Source organism: Anolis carolinensis, chromosome 1 (genome assembly GCF_035594765.1).
Source record: "Anolis carolinensis isolate JA03-04 chromosome 1, rAnoCar3.1.pri, whole genome shotgun sequence".
Lineage (NCBI taxonomy): Eukaryota > Metazoa > Chordata > Lepidosauria > Squamata > Dactyloidae > Anolis > Anolis carolinensis.
In genome coordinates this window covers 4013503-4029347 of record NC_085841.1, presented here as the reverse complement: position 1 = coordinate 4029347, position 15845 = coordinate 4013503, and the positions used below count along the sequence as shown (strand labels likewise).

The 15845-nt window shown below is 42.0% G+C and overlaps 1 protein-coding gene across 1 annotated transcript in view; it reads left to right on the top strand.

Moving 5' to 3' along the window:
- Positions 1-6843, top strand: part of LOC103280248 (uncharacterized) — a 48736-nt gene extending 41893 nt beyond the window's left edge. Inside the window, exon 6 of the mRNA XM_062968798.1 lies at positions 3400-6843. Within this exon, the coding sequence (XP_062824868.1) occupies positions 3400-3429 (30 nt within the window). The 3' untranslated portion in view covers positions 3430-6843. The remainder of the gene's footprint in view (positions 1-3399) is intronic.
- The last annotated feature ends 9002 nt before the right edge of the window (positions 6844-15845 follow it).

Genomic DNA, 15845 nt, shown 5'->3' with positions numbered 1-15845 from the left:
TTCCAGGTGCGGAATACTCTAACGCAGGCATGGGCCAACTTGGGCCCTCCAGGTGTTTTGGACTTCAACTCCCACAATTCCTAACCGCCGGTAGGCGGTTAGGAATTGTGGGAGTTGAAGTCCAAAACACCTGGAGGGCCCAAGTTGGCCCATGCCTGCTCTAGACTCCACTGGGTGCCCAAATCAGGAAACAAAACCTGGACTTGTCCCCAAGTTGTACATTGATGGTTCAATGTACAAAGACGTGGTTTCATGCGCAAAATTATTTAAAATACTATGTATAAAATTACCTCTAGATGCATAAGATTTATGTAAATCATAGATGAATTTCATGTTTAGACTTGGATCCCATCTCCAAGATGTCTCAGGATGCAGAGATGCAAATACGAGTGTTCCAAAATCTGGGATATTCATCCTGTATAGTTTTAAATATTTTTGTGGATAGCCCATTACTGTATTAATGTTTCAAGAAATTTTAACGGATTTGAGTAATTGTCCAGGAATCTTTGAAGACAGAGTAGGTTGTAAATATTTAAATCAGTAGGAAAGGAAACAAATATCAATACGATGCAGGCTTGCATTACTACAGGTCCCATTATTCGTCAGTTAACATGACTGCAGGGGGTTGTGATCAAAACAGTAACTTCTCCAATCTATTATTATTATTATTATTATTATTATTATTATTATTATTATTATTATTATTATTTTATTGTATGACACAGCAAACAAGATATATGCTGGATTTCATATCATAAAATCACAAGTTGAACACTTCCCAAGTGTCAAGGATTGTGTGATGTGTTTTGAGATGATGTGCGTAGATCCCAGTCGGGTGGCCTTTTGCAGTTGGCAGATCGTGATTTTGTCAATGTCTATTGTTTCCAAATGCCGGCTGAGATCTTTTGGCACAGCACCCAATGTGCCCATCACCACCGGGACCACCTGCACTAGTTTCTGCCAGAGACTTTGCAGTTCAATCTTGAGGTCCTGATAGCGGCTGAGGTATTCCTGTTGTTTTTCGTCAATGCGACTGTCACCTGGGATGGCGACATCAATGATCCAAACTTTTTTCTTTTCCGCAACCGTGAGGTGTGGTGTGTTGTGTTCTAAAATTTTGTCAGTCTGGATTCGGAAGTCCCACAGTATCTTTGCATGCTCATTTTCCAATACTTTTGCAGGTTTGTGATCCCACCAGTTCTTTTCTGCTGGGAGGTGGTACTTGAGGCATAAGTTCCAATGAATCAATTGGGCCACATAGTTGTGCCTCTGTTTGTAGTCTGTCTGTGCGATTTTCTTACAGCAGCTGAGGATATGATCCATGGTTTCGTTGGTTTCCTTGCACAGTCTGCATTTTGGGTCATCAGCTGATTTTCCGATCTTGGCCTTAATTGCATTTGTTCTGATGGCTTGCTCCTGGGCTGCAAGGATCAGGCCTTCTGTCTCCTTCTTCAGGGTCCCATTCGTGAGCCACAGCCAGGTCTTCTTATCAGCTTTTCCTTCAATTTTTTCAGGGAACTTTCCATGCAATGTTTTGTTGTGTCAACTGTCAGCTCTAGTTTGTAGTGCGGTTTTCTTGTACTAGTTTTTTGTTATTATTATTATTATTATTATTATTATTATTATTATCATTTGACACACAACAAGAATAGTACACAGCAAACAAGATCACAATGCTGGCTGTTGTATTGGATCACACGTTGGGCATTTCCCAATTGTCTAGGACTACATGATGTATCTAGGATTATATGATGTAGGGTGGCCTTTTGCAGCTGATCATAGAATCATAGAATCATAGAATAGTAGAGTTGGAAGATAAATGGTAATTTCATCAGCGCCAATTATTATTATTATGTTTATTTATACCCTACTTTTTCTGGAGTGCTGTTCCCATGAGAACTATGAAAGCATCATTTGATCGACTTCATAGAACTCTTTGTTGGGTTGCCATAATGTTTTAGTTGGGTCTTCCTTGATGGCAAAGGGTTGGACTAGATGCCCTTTGTGGTCCCTTCCAACGGTGACTCTATTAGAGACCCACCTGCCATCTCTGCCTACCTACAATTCCCTGGGAGAAGAGAACTGATGTCAAACTGACTTTTAAGTTTGTTGCCTGGACATGTATTTCTCCCGTCTTGGGACAACAGCCCTGGGCTTGAACTCATTTCGGTTCCTCCTTGGCTGGCTCTGAAAGTGTGATTGAGAGGCTGTCTAGAGGGACACTCCACCACTTGTGCTGCAGTCAAGGGTTCTTGACGCACCCGTCTTTCATCTGGAATTAAGTGCTTATCCGGAAAACAGTAGCTCACTTGTATTCCTGGGTGGAGCCTGCGGCTTCAAGGAGAGGGTATGGCCCAACACACAGTTGGCCCTCCACATTGGCAGATTTGATTATTTCACGGATTTGATTACCATGGCCTCCCTAGGAATCTCTAGCTTTCCAAAGACTTTAAAGAGGTGCTTGACAGTGGACTATGCTGTGGCCTGGGAGTTAGAGTCAGTTTCCTTCTCTGGAAGTTCTTAAACAGAGGTTGGATGGCCATCCATCAGGCGGGATTAGATTGTGTCTTTCTGCATGGCAGAAGGGTTGGGATGGATGGCCTTGGGGGACACCTCCAGTTCTGTAGACTATGAAATACAAGGAAGTTTTGCAGTTTTGATGAGCCATCTCTTCCCTCTCAATGGTTCGAACAAAGGGCAAACAGAGACACATCTTTCAGTGTTAGTGCATCAACATCCTTCACCTTGAAGGCTGTGAATGACAGAGATGGAAAAGAGCAAAATTATGGGGGACTACAAACTGATCTACACAATCAAAGGCTTTGCTATATTCTATAAAGCACAGATTTCCCCCCTGAAATCCTTTGGTGTGATTTATTTTCCAATATAGATTGTAGATTTGCAATATGATCCCTAATGCCTCTTCCTTTCCTGAACAAAGCTTGGACCTTTGCCATTTTTTGCACTGTACAGGATCATGGGAGTTGTAGTCCCTCAAAGTAGCACTTCAGGAATGATGCCTGTCCAATGTCCTGGACAGTTGCTGCTCATCGCAGAAGGCGATAATAGATTAGAGCAGTGGTTCTCAACCTGGGGTCCCCAGATGTTTTGGCCTACAAATCCCAGAAATCCCAGCCACTTTACCAGCTGTTAGGATTTCTGAGAGTTGAAGGCCAAAAACATCTGGGGACCCCAGGTTGAGAACCACTGACTTAGAGGAACATCTGAAAAGGGGTTGGACTGGATGGCCCATGAGGTCTCTTCCAACTCTACTATTCTATGATTCTATGATTCTATGTTCCTATTGAGGTTTATGATGGAGTGCCAGTGTCAGGCATTGTAGAGAGGGGCTCAGATGATGTTTCCCTTCTCCTCTGACCAATTTCTCTTTTTTTCCAGGGTGGTGAGATGTCTCCACCAAAACCCTGACTAGAGACATCCAAGAGTTAGAGCTCCAAACCAGGCTGGGATCGGGCAGAAGAAGTTTACTTTGTCACCATGAAAGCTTTATGTGGCACCACGATGCATTTTCAGGAGCTGGCTTCTCCTGTGTGATCGATTCCTTGCCTTTTTAATGAAGCAGACCTTGGACTCAACCGTGTACTAAGCATGTTGCACTAGCTTTTAAGGAAGGTGTCGCTATGTTGACACATGCTTTTGTCTCTTAAGACTTTCAAGCACTTGTTGCAGCAGGTTTTCACGGAAAGGAGACTGGGAATGTTCAAAAACACCCACATTCTTCAACTTAAAGGTTCTAAAGAGCAAGTAACTCCGTAATAATTGATAGGCCCAGCAGTGAGAGAGAGAGATTGAAAGGGAGGGAGCGAGAAAGAAAGAGAGACATGAAGGAGAGAGAGTTTGATAATAGGAGGAAAAACAAGAAAGGCAAGATTAGAGAAGAGACCATCCCGACCTTCATTGCTTCCATGTCGGTGGGATGGTGAATCCACTCCACAGTTTACATGCTTTAACATTGCTGTACTCTCTGCTGGCAAGTTCAGCTTTATGGCAACTTTATGATCCTGTGATATCTTGTTCATAACAGTCCTACTCAGGTTTTTCAAACACTGGGGAATGCCTTTCTGTTTTGATATTGGATAGTCAACCAAATATAACATTTAATAGACTAAAGTCATAACTTGCAACCATGAAGTCATAACGTGCCACCATAGTAGACTGAAATCATTGCTTGGAACCATGACAGATTGAAGTCATAACATGAAACCATGAACTCATAACTTAAGACCGTGATGGACTGAAGTCATAATGTGCAACCGAGAAGCCATAAAGTGGAGCCATGGTAGATTGAAACCATAATGTGCAACTGAAGTAGACTCAAGTCACCACCTGCAGCCATGAAACCATAACATGGAACCATGACAGATTGAAGTCATAACATGAAACCATGAACTCATAACTTAAGACCGTGGTGGACTGAAGTCATAATGTGCAACTAAGAAGCCATAAAGTGAATCCATGGTAGATTGAAGCCATAATGTGCAACTAAAGTAGACTCAAGTCACCACCTGCAACCATGAAACCATAATATGGAACCTTGATAGATTGAAGTCATAAGTTGTAACCATGATCTCATAACTTGCAAACATAAAGCCATAATGTGCAAACATGGTAGATTAGTCATTCAACCATGAAACCATAATATGCAACCATGTTAAACTGAAGCGATAACCAGCAACTATGAAGCCCTGATGTGCAACCATGGGACACTGAAGTCATAACCATGAACTCATAATTCACAAACATGAAGCCATAACTTGCAAACAAGGTGCACCCATGAAGCCATAGCATGCAACTATGTTAGACCGAAGTCATAACTTACAACCATCAACTCATGCCTTACAACCATAAAGCCATAATATGCAAGCATGTTAAACTGAAGCCATGACCAGCAACCATGAAGCCATAACACGCAACCATGAAGTCTTAACTTGTAATCATGATAGACAGAAGTCATAAGTTATCAACATAAACACATAACTTGCAGCCATGGAGCCATAACTTGCAACCGTGATAGACTGGACTCATAACCTTCCACCATGAACCTTCAGTCATGGAATCATCATGTGCAACCATGATAGATTGAAGTCATAACTTGCAACCTAGAAGCCATAACTTTGCAAACATGATAGACTTGTCATTTACCCATGAAACCATAGCATGCAACCATGTTATATTGAAGTCATAACTTACAACCATGAAACCATAATATGCAACCATGTTAGATGGAAGTCATAACCAACAACCATGAAGCCTTAATTTGCAACTGTGATAGACTGAAGTCATAACCTCCCACCGTGCTCATAACTTTCCACCATGAAATCATAATTTGCAACCATGATGCACTGAAGTCATAACCAGCAGCCATGAAGCCATCACCTGCAACCATGATACACCGAAGTCATAACCATGAACTCATAATTCACAAACATGAAGCCATGACTTGCAAACAAGATAGGCTGGTCATAAGGTGCAGCTGTGAAGCCATAGCATGCAACCATGTTAGACCAAAGTCATAACTTACAACCATGAACTCATGACTTACAACCATAAAGCCATAATATGCAAGCATGTTAAACTGAAGCCATGACCAGCAACCGTGAAGCCATAACTTGCAATCATGATAGACAGAAGTCATAAATTATGAACATGAATGCATAACTTGCAGCCATGAAGCCATAACTTGTAATGGGTTATGAACATGCAACCATGCATAATGTGCAACCATGAAGCCATGACTCAGTGGTTCTCAACATGTGGGTCCCCAGATGTTTTGGCCTTCAACTCCCAGAAATCCTAACAGTTGATAAACTGGCTGGGATTTCTGGGAGTTGTAGGCTAGAACACCTGGGGACCCACAGGTTGAGAACCACTACATAACTGGTAATCATGATAGACAGAAGTCATACGTTATGAACATGAACTCATGACTTGCAGCCATGAAGCCATAACTTGTAATCATGATAGAAGTCATAAGTTATGAACATGAACTCATAACGTGCAACCATAATAGACTGAAGTCATAACCTTCCATCACGAATCTTCAATCATGTGCTACCATGATTGACTGAAGTCATAGCTTAGAACCATGAGAGCTTGAATGTGACCTGGAATTGTAGACCAGGCCTTTGGATACATAGCCTGGAATTACACATTTGTGATGGACCCATATTCAGCATCCCTACATTGTTATGAGTGTGACACTTTGGCCATATTTAATGTTGCTTCTGAAGACTACTCTACTGGGCATCAACGATATGGAGAAATAATGACTGGCGATTGGAGTATGACCAATGTCTGATAGAGTAAGTTTGCAAGGATCAGACCAAGAGAGACTATTTAATTATACAACCAAGTTACAATCAAGTAACTTGATTGTACAACCAATTATACAACCAAGTGGCAGATGTAAAATCTTGGCTGTTATCTTCAAAAGAGAAGTGAAAGTTCAATACTGGAAGCGGAATGATGTATGATTGTGGCATCCATATCCATACAGGAATATCCTTAGACTGTCTTCTTTTTGTTATTCAAAGTAAGTTGGGATGACCCAGTTGGGTGAAGATGCGAGTTCAAATTTTGCTTGGATAGGAGTATGAATCCTGTCTCACTGGGGAAGCCATGTTGCGGTTTCTGTCCATTTGTTCTTCCTTTATTTTTAATCCGTAAACATAGATATAACAGAGATCTTGACGCACAGGGGCATGAATGAGATTTGTGAGTATAGCCATATTTTTATTAATAAGATTTTACTTGAAAGGGTTTTTTTTGGTGAGGACTTCAAAGTGGAATGTTTCCATAAATAAAGTATTTTTTTAAAGATCCTGAATGTGTAATTTTTGAGAATGGTTCAGAGACATTGCCTTCCTTATGCTCGTATTCTTAAATAATGAGATGTATTATTTTCCATAATATTCCAATGTCATCCTGGGTTCATCGCTAAAATATCACGGTTGGAATTCTGTTCATTTTGCAGAAGGGATTGGCATTTCGTGCAACATCGTGCCCAAAGAACTATTTCAGGTGCGCATGAGAAGCAGAGCACGCATGAAACATGCATGCATGCAAGACCATCCGTTGCACGTCCAGGGTCTGCAAAGTGTTGCCATTCAACACAGGTTTGCTTTGCACCATTGATTCCTAAATATAGAGACAGGAATTGACATGAAATGATCCTGATCTCTCAGCCATTCATACATTTTCATGAATTTTAGGTTGATGTAACTGTAAAGATTGTTTTATTTATTTTTAAACAATAGATATATGGGTGGATAGAGGGATAGAGATGATTGAGAGATGACAGATAGATAGATATAATAGATATGGCAGAGATACAAATGACAGATGATTGATTGATAGGTATGAAAATTACATGGATGGATGGATGGATGGATAGATAGATAGATAGATAGATAGATAGATAGATATGGCAGAGAGAGAGATGACAGGTTGATGACTAATTAATAAGGATGAAAGATAGATGTATACTTAGATAGATAGATAGATAGATAGATAGATAGATAGATAGATAGATAGATAGATAGATAGATAGATAGACAGACTGATAGATATGGTAGAGTTAGAGATGGCAGGTAGATAGATGATTGATAGATAGTTATGATAGATGGATGGATAGATGAATGGATCGATTGATAGATGGATGGATGGATGGATGGATGGATGGATGGATGGATACATAGACAGACAGACAGACAGACAGATCGATATGGTAGAGATAGAGATGACAAGTAGATGACTGATAGGGATGATGGATGGATAGATGAATGGATTGATTGATAGATATGGTAGAGATAGAGATGACAGGTAGATGACAAATTAATAGGGATGATAGATAGATGGATATCTAGATAGATAGATAGATAGATAGATAGATAGATAGATAGATAGATAGATAGATAGATAGATCGATCGATAGATATGGCAGAGAGAGAGATGACAGGTTGATGACTAATTAATAAGGATGAAAGATAGATGTATACCTAGATAGATAGATAGATAGATAGATAGATAGATAGATAGATAGATAGATAGATAAATAGATAGACAGACTGATAGATATGGTAGAGTTAGAGATGGCAGGTAGATAGATGATTGATAGATAGTTATGATAGATGGATGGATAGATGAATGGATCGATTGATAGATGGATGGATGGATGGATGGATGGATGGATGGATGGATGGATACATAGACAGACAGACAGACAGATAGATATGGTAGAGATAGAGATGACAAGTAGATGACTGATAGGGATGATGGATGGATAGATGAATGGATTGATTGATAGATATGGTAGAGATAGAGATGACAGGTAGATGACAAATTAATAGGGATGATAGATAGATGGATATCTAGATAGATATCTAGATAGATAGATCGATAGATAGATAGATAGATAGATAGATAGATAGATAGATAGATAGATAGATAGATAGATAGATAGATAGATAGATAGATATGGCAGAGATAGAGATGACAGATAGATGACGAATTAATAGGGATGATAGATAGATGGATACCTAGATAGATAGATAGATAGATAGATAGATAGATAGATAGATAGATAGATAGATAATTGATATAGATAGGAATATGAATGAGATGGTTTGTAAGGGTTTGATCTGATTGTTGTTGTTGTTGTTGTTGTTGTTGTTGTTGTTGTGTGCCTTTCTGACTTCTGGCAACCCTAAAGTGAGCCTCTCATGGGGTTTTCCTGACAACATTTGTTCAGAGGGGGTTACCAACAACAACAACAACAACAACAACAACAACAGAAGGGAGGAGAGGCAGTTGCAGTAGTCATTACTCTTGTCTTTTGGGTGAGGTTCGTATCACACATGTCCATCTCAATTGGTGGCGGTTTCCTTGCCCGCGTGTTGCCCACCCCCTGACACCCCGGCATCAATGGGCGCATTGTCTCCTGCCCTAATTCCCTCTTCTTCCTTCGCCCCACTTCTCCCCCCAACTCTCTCTCTCGGAGAGCAACAAAGGCCGGCTATATCTTCATGGTTGGGTTTGTTGACCGGGTGGGAAACAAAGGGAAGCCATTCAGAATGAAGACTCAGGGAGTCCAGATGTTGCCTCCTTTTGTCCCAGGCCCCGCTGCTGCTGCCGTTGAGAGGGAAGACTTCATGGACAGAACTGAAGCCGAGGTGGAATCGACAAACTGGAAGGGACCCCAGAGGCCATCTAGTCCAACTGCCTGACATATAAGGCCTTCAAAGCAGCCTATTCCACATGGCTGCTTCTTCCAGTCAAGACATCTTTACTTGGGATTTGAATCCATTTGTTATCTATCATCCTAGCTTCTGGAACATCAGGAAAGCAAATAGCTTCCATGTTCCACATGGCGTGTTTTCAGGTGCTTAAAGCTCATATTACCGTATATACTCGAATATAAGCCGACCCGAATATAAGCCGAGGCACCTAATCTTACCACAAAAAAACTGGGAAAACATTGACTCCAGTATAAGCTGAGGGTGGTAAATTTCAGAAATAAAAATAGATACAGTAGAGTCTCACTTATCCAACACTCGCTTATCCAACGTTCTGGATTATCCAACGCATTTTTTAAGTCAATGTTTTCAATACATCGTGATATTTTGGTGCTAAATTCGTAAATACAGTAATTACTACATAGCATTAATGTGTAATGAACTACTTTTTCTGTCAAATTTGTTGTATAATATTATGTTTTGGTGCTTAATTTGTAAAATCATAACCTAATTTAATGTTTAATAGGCCTTTCCTTAATCTCTCCTTATTATCCAACAAATTCGCTTATCCAATGTTCTGCTGGCCCGTTTATGTTGGATAAGCGAGACTCTACTGTAGCTTCCATGTTCCACATGGCGTGTTTTCAGATGCTTAAAGCTCATATGTTTTGGTGGCCATCTAGCACTACTGAGTCGGAAGAGACCCCAAGGGCCATTTAGTCCAACCACATTCTGCCATGCAGGAAAAGCACCATCAAAGCACCCTCAAGAGATGGTAAAGGTAAAGTTTTCACCTGACGTTAAGTCCAGTCGTGACCGACTCTGGGGGTTGGTGCTCATCTCCATTTCTAGGCTGAAGAGCCGGCGTTGTCCATAGACACCTCCAAGGTCATGTGGCCATGGGCATGACTGCATGGAGCACAGTACCTATTGATCTACCCACATTTGCATGTTTTCGAACTGCTAGGTTGGCAGGAGTTGGGGCTAACAGCGGGCGCTCATTCCGCTCCCGGGATTTGAACCTGGGACCTTTTGGTCCACAAGTTCAGCAGCTCAGTGCTTTAACACACTGTGCCCCCAAGAGATTGTATATCACACCAAAAAATTTTTAGGAATAATGTATAAAAATTTCCAAAATAAATGTTGGAAATGTAAGTCACAAGAGGGAACCTACTTCCACACCTGGTGGACATGCTCTGAAACAATTAAATATTGGAAAGATGTGCACAAAGAGTCACAAAAAACCTTAGAATAAGTATTTCCGATGAAGCCAGAATTTTATTTTCTAGGCCTAACACAAAGCATAACAACTTTTACCAAAAATGATGACATTATTTTTACCTATATATCAACAGCTGCAAGGATGCCTGACAATGGAAATTGGAAAAAATATCAACAAAAGGCCTCTGGTTAGATAAGCTCGACGAAATTTATGATATGGACAGACTAACATACTTAATGAAAGAAAACAGAGGCAAACCAATAAAGAGTACAAAGTGGGGAAAAAATACGAAGCATATAGAAACTCAGCAATGTTTTAAAAGAAACAAAAAGGAGAAACCCGGGGACTCAAATTAAAATAGAGACTAACAAACAGAGAAAGAGACCTCATGGGCCATCCAGTCCAACCCCCCTGCCAAGAAGCAGGAAAATCTCATTCAAAGCACCCCCGACAGATGGCCATCCAGCCTCTGCTTAAAAGCCTCCAAAGAAGGAGCCTCCACCACAGTCTGGCGCAGAGAGTTCCACTGCTGAACAGCTCTCTCTCACAGTGAAGAAGTTCTTCCTGATGTTCAGGTGGAATCTCCTTTCCTGTTGACTCATGTTGACTCATGTTCAGCTTGTGGTCTACCAACCCCCCTACACACCTTTCATATGTGCTTTTGTCAAGCCAGGCATCACGCATCCTATATCTGGGCATATCATTTTTCTGCCTAGGTGTAGTATCTCAAATAACCTTATTTTCCATCTTCATCACTATGATACTTCATCTTGTTGATGGGAAGCTTTAACTTCAGCAGACTGAAAGCCAAAACCAAGGTCACAGCAAGATGTGCTATAGAACTCCAATACGCTGATGATAATGTAGTCTGTGCGCATTCAAAAGACAACCTACAAGCCACTCTAAACACCTTTGCAGAAGCATACGAGAAGCTCAGCCTCTCACTGAACATCGAGAAAATCAAAGTGCTCTGCCAGCAAAAGGCACCAGCCAATCCCTCTGCAATGCCAGGAATACAGCTCACAACCTCTGAGGATGCCTGCCATAGATGTGGGTGAAACGTCAGGAGAGAATGCTTCTGGAACATGGCCATACAGCCCGGAAAACACACAACAACCCTGTGATTCCGACCATGAAAGCTTTCGACAACACTCCTAGGATTCCATAGCACTGAGCCATGGCAGCTAAAGTGCACTAATTCTACAGTGTAGACGCATCCTTTATTAATTGAACTTTGGGTGGAAAGAAGCACTGTTTTCTCCTGCGATGCAAAGCCAACCCACCCGGTTGGGAGGACGGCCACACAAAAGACAGTGACGGCCTGCCTTTGCCTCTGAGGAGCGGCCACATGGCCGAAAGGGAGAGCGGTTGCTGAGAACAGATGCCCTCTGCGAGTCTTCCTTCCCTTCTTCCACGGTTCACTGCCTCGGCCTTCAGCCGCAATCTGCCCTTTCCTACTTGAATAATTGCCTGGATTTGAGGGGACGGATTAGGCTCAATTAGTATGCGGTTATATCCGCATGCGGGGTGCGTGTGTGTGTGCTCCAGCGATGCTGGCCATGTTTGCCATGCGCCCTTTCCACATGGCAGGCGCTGTCACATCGGATGACCGGCATGGTGCGGCTTTTAAAGAGGCAGAAACCAACCCAACAAATAGTATTTGTGCATTTTGGGAAGGTTATTTTCAAAGCATTGTATCATTTCCATAGTCCTTAGCTGCCATGCTTCCATCATATAGGACACTGGGATTTATAGATGGGTGAGGGAGTTCTAATGTCAAACTTGTTGTGGTTCAGTCTGATGATGAAGGGGGATTTGGGTTAATGCAGGCTGACCAAAGCAATGTTGATGTGGGAAATCTTGAAGGTTCTGATTATGCTGGGGATGTTGAAGGCTCAGGCTTTGAATGGTCAGAGAAGCCGAAAGATGGCGAGGAAACAGAAAACAATGATAAGGGTGACCTTTCACTAGATTCAGAACATCAACAAGCTCCAGGTGTTTCGGGCAGTGAGTCAGAGGAATCTTCCTTAGACAGAGATACAAGGTTGAGGTTGAAGATTCATCGCCCCAGACGTTCCCTTAGGATAGCTGGTAAATGCATGGGAACTCAAGGGCAGAGAAATGCTTTTCTGGCTTGTAAACATGGCTAAATACAGGAGAAACAGAAAGTGATTTCAGACAAAGCAACATTGATCTTTGGAAGCACATCTCCTGCCTTGTCTAAGCTTATGGAAAAGGACTCTCATTCATGTTCATGCCTGGGAACTGTGTTTTACATTTGACTCTGAAGTTTACGGTGCCTTGTTTTTAAGGACTGGAAGGCGTCCAGAGGAAATCCTTGAATAATACTGTGTCCAGTTCTGGACAATGCAATTCAAAGATGATATGAATCAGCTGGAAGTGGACCAAAGTGGTCAAAATGTTGGAGTAAAATAGAAAATTAAAGATTCAATTGTATGCTGATCTGTTTTATTGAGCCCGATCAACTCTGTCTTGACAATAGCTGATGTCTTGCCATGGCTTGCATTATTTGCTGAGCCCTGTCCTTGGTGCTATGCTAGAAGTGCAGAAACTTCAATGTTACGAGGGTTGAATGAAAAGTAATGCCTCCACCTTCGTAACTCCTCAACAGATGGCAGTCCTGGTCTGTGGCAGGTACTGGCTTGTTCAGGAGACTCTCCTCTACAGTTAGTTCCATTTGGCGGGAAGCCTTAGCATTGAACGGTTGTGTTGTTAAAGTGCGAAGTATGGAACCCTACACAGACGGTCGGTCAATGCGACTTAAGCAACGTGCAGTCATTGAATTCTTGACATCAGAAGGTGTCACCCCAAAGGAGACTCATCAGAGAATGCAAGCTGTTTATAGTGATTGTGTTGATATGAGTACTGTGTGTCGTTGGGCGAGTAAGTTTAAAGATGTTGAGGTAGGAACAGCTGACTTGCATGACAAACAAAGAGTTGGATGCCCAAATGTGAACACTGGTGGAGTTTGGGGGAAATAGGCCTTGACATTTGGGAGTTGTAATTGCTGGGATTTATAGTTCACCTACAATCAAAGAGCATTCTGAACTCCACCAATGGTGGAACTGAACCAAACTTGTCACACAGAACTCCCATGACCAACAGAAAATCCTGGAAGGGTTTGGTGGGCATTGAACTTGAGTCTGGGAGTTGTAGTTCACCTACTTCCAGAGAGCACTGTGGATTCAAACAATGATGGCTCTGGACCAAACTTGGCATGAATACTCAATATGCCCAAATGTGAACACTGGTGGAGTTTGGGGAAAATAGACCTTGAAATTCGGGAGTTGTAATTGCTGGGATGTATAGATCACCTACAATCAAAGAGCCCCTTGATCCCTACCAATGATAGAATTGGGCCAAACTTCCCACACAGAAGCCTCATGACCAACAGAAAATACTGGTCTTTGGCAACCCTGGTGTAGAAATATTGGTGTAGATGCACCCAATGCACCTAATTTGCTGGCAGTCCTTCCAAAAGGCCTCATGTGCCTGCGTTGGCTGAGAGCTGGAGCTCTTTTGCGAGTTTGCTCATGAGCTTGCTCGCAGCAACAGCAGCGAGCCAAGGCTTTGAGCAATGGAAACCCGAATGGGGTTGAAATTCCAAACTTTTATCAGGCCGTTGAGTTGTAAATGAATAAACAGTTGATAAGAAGGACAAGCTGATAACGCAGCAGGCCAGGAAACCTCCCAGACATGGTTTTACAGCAAGGGCTGGAAGAGCGACTTTGTTTCTTTTGCTGTCCCTCACAATCCAAGAGTATCTACACTGTGGAATTAATGCAGCTTGATGCTACTTTAAAAGACCATGGTTCAATGCTATGGAATCCTGGGAGCTATAGTTTTACAAGAGCCTTTAGCTTACTATGCCAAAGAAAGCTGGTGCCTCTCCAAATTAGAAATCCATGGCAAATGGCATCAATTCAACAGTGTAGATGGATAGTACAGTTAAAATAGAGTTAAACTGCATTGATTCTACAGTATAGATGCACCATGGATAGTCAAGTCCCATTAGGTACAGTGGAATACTAAATTATATCGCTTATATAAAATGGCAAAAAGTTTGCAATGATATTTTCAAGCCATGGATGATTGAATTGTCAATAATTTGTGGATACGGAGGGCTGGCTGTAAAGTTTGAAGGCTCTGTTTGGCTCCTCTTCCTGACCCTGTTAGCTCTGAAAAAAGTAAACACAGGAAGAATGCACTGATAAGCGACGCAGCAGAACATGTGTGTCTTGCCAAGAACTTACTAAGTATGTTAATGTTTGTGAGAGAGATTGAGAGACTGAGATTCACAACACACCAGAGTTGGCCAAGCAAATATCTGAATGTTTCCGTGTTGCTTGAAACTATTCTAAGGCGGATCCTTGCCTGCATCAACCAAAGCTTGGTGCCTGATCTAGATGGACCAAGATCCAATATAAGACAACATCCCATATTCTTAGAAAGGTTCTGGTTCTAGACTTGGCAGGTTCTAAGATGGGAATCCTCACCTTCCAACAGCTGAGGTGCAACTGCTCTTCCTTTGAGGCTCAGTGTGGTGATAATTTGAGCATTAAACTAGAACTCCAAGTACTGCTTCTTGTAAGGGGGTTGGATTGGATGACCCACGAGGTCTTTTCCAACTCTATTATTCTATGATTCTATGAGACCAGGGTTATGAATCACTGCATCTGTGGAAATCCATTGGGTGACCTTGGGCAAGTCACACACTCTCAGCCTCGGAGGAAAGCAAAGGCAAATCCTCTTTGAATACATCTTGCCAAGTAAATCCTATATTCAGAATATGTACTTTGGCCACATAATGAGAAGATAGGAAAGCTTGGAGAAGATAATGATGCTGGGAAAGGCTCATCAAGCCAACCACCTTCCATCTGGAAACAGATGTGGGTCAAGAATAGTCACAGTCACCTATGTACTCACCGTCTACACCAGTGATGGCCAAGCTATGACACGCGTGTCAGCACTGACAGGCCTAGCCATTTTTGCTGACACGCTGCCACATGCAGATTGATTGGATGACTATGTCTTTTGTGGCCAAATTTGGTCCATTGGTTTTGTTGTTTACTCCATGGGAATTATGCACATTACATTTATACATATGTATATTGGGGGCCCTGGCAGCACCGTGTGTTAAAGCGCTGAGCTGCTGAACTTGTGGACCAAAAGGTCCCAGGTTCAAATCCCAGGAGCCCCTGCTGTTAGCTCCAGCTCCTGCCAACCTAGCAGTTCGAAAACATGCAAATGTGAGTAGATCAATAGGTACCGCTCCGGCGGGAAGGTAACGGCGCTTCATGCAGTCATGCCATTGGCCACATGACCTTGGAGGTGTCTACGGACAATGC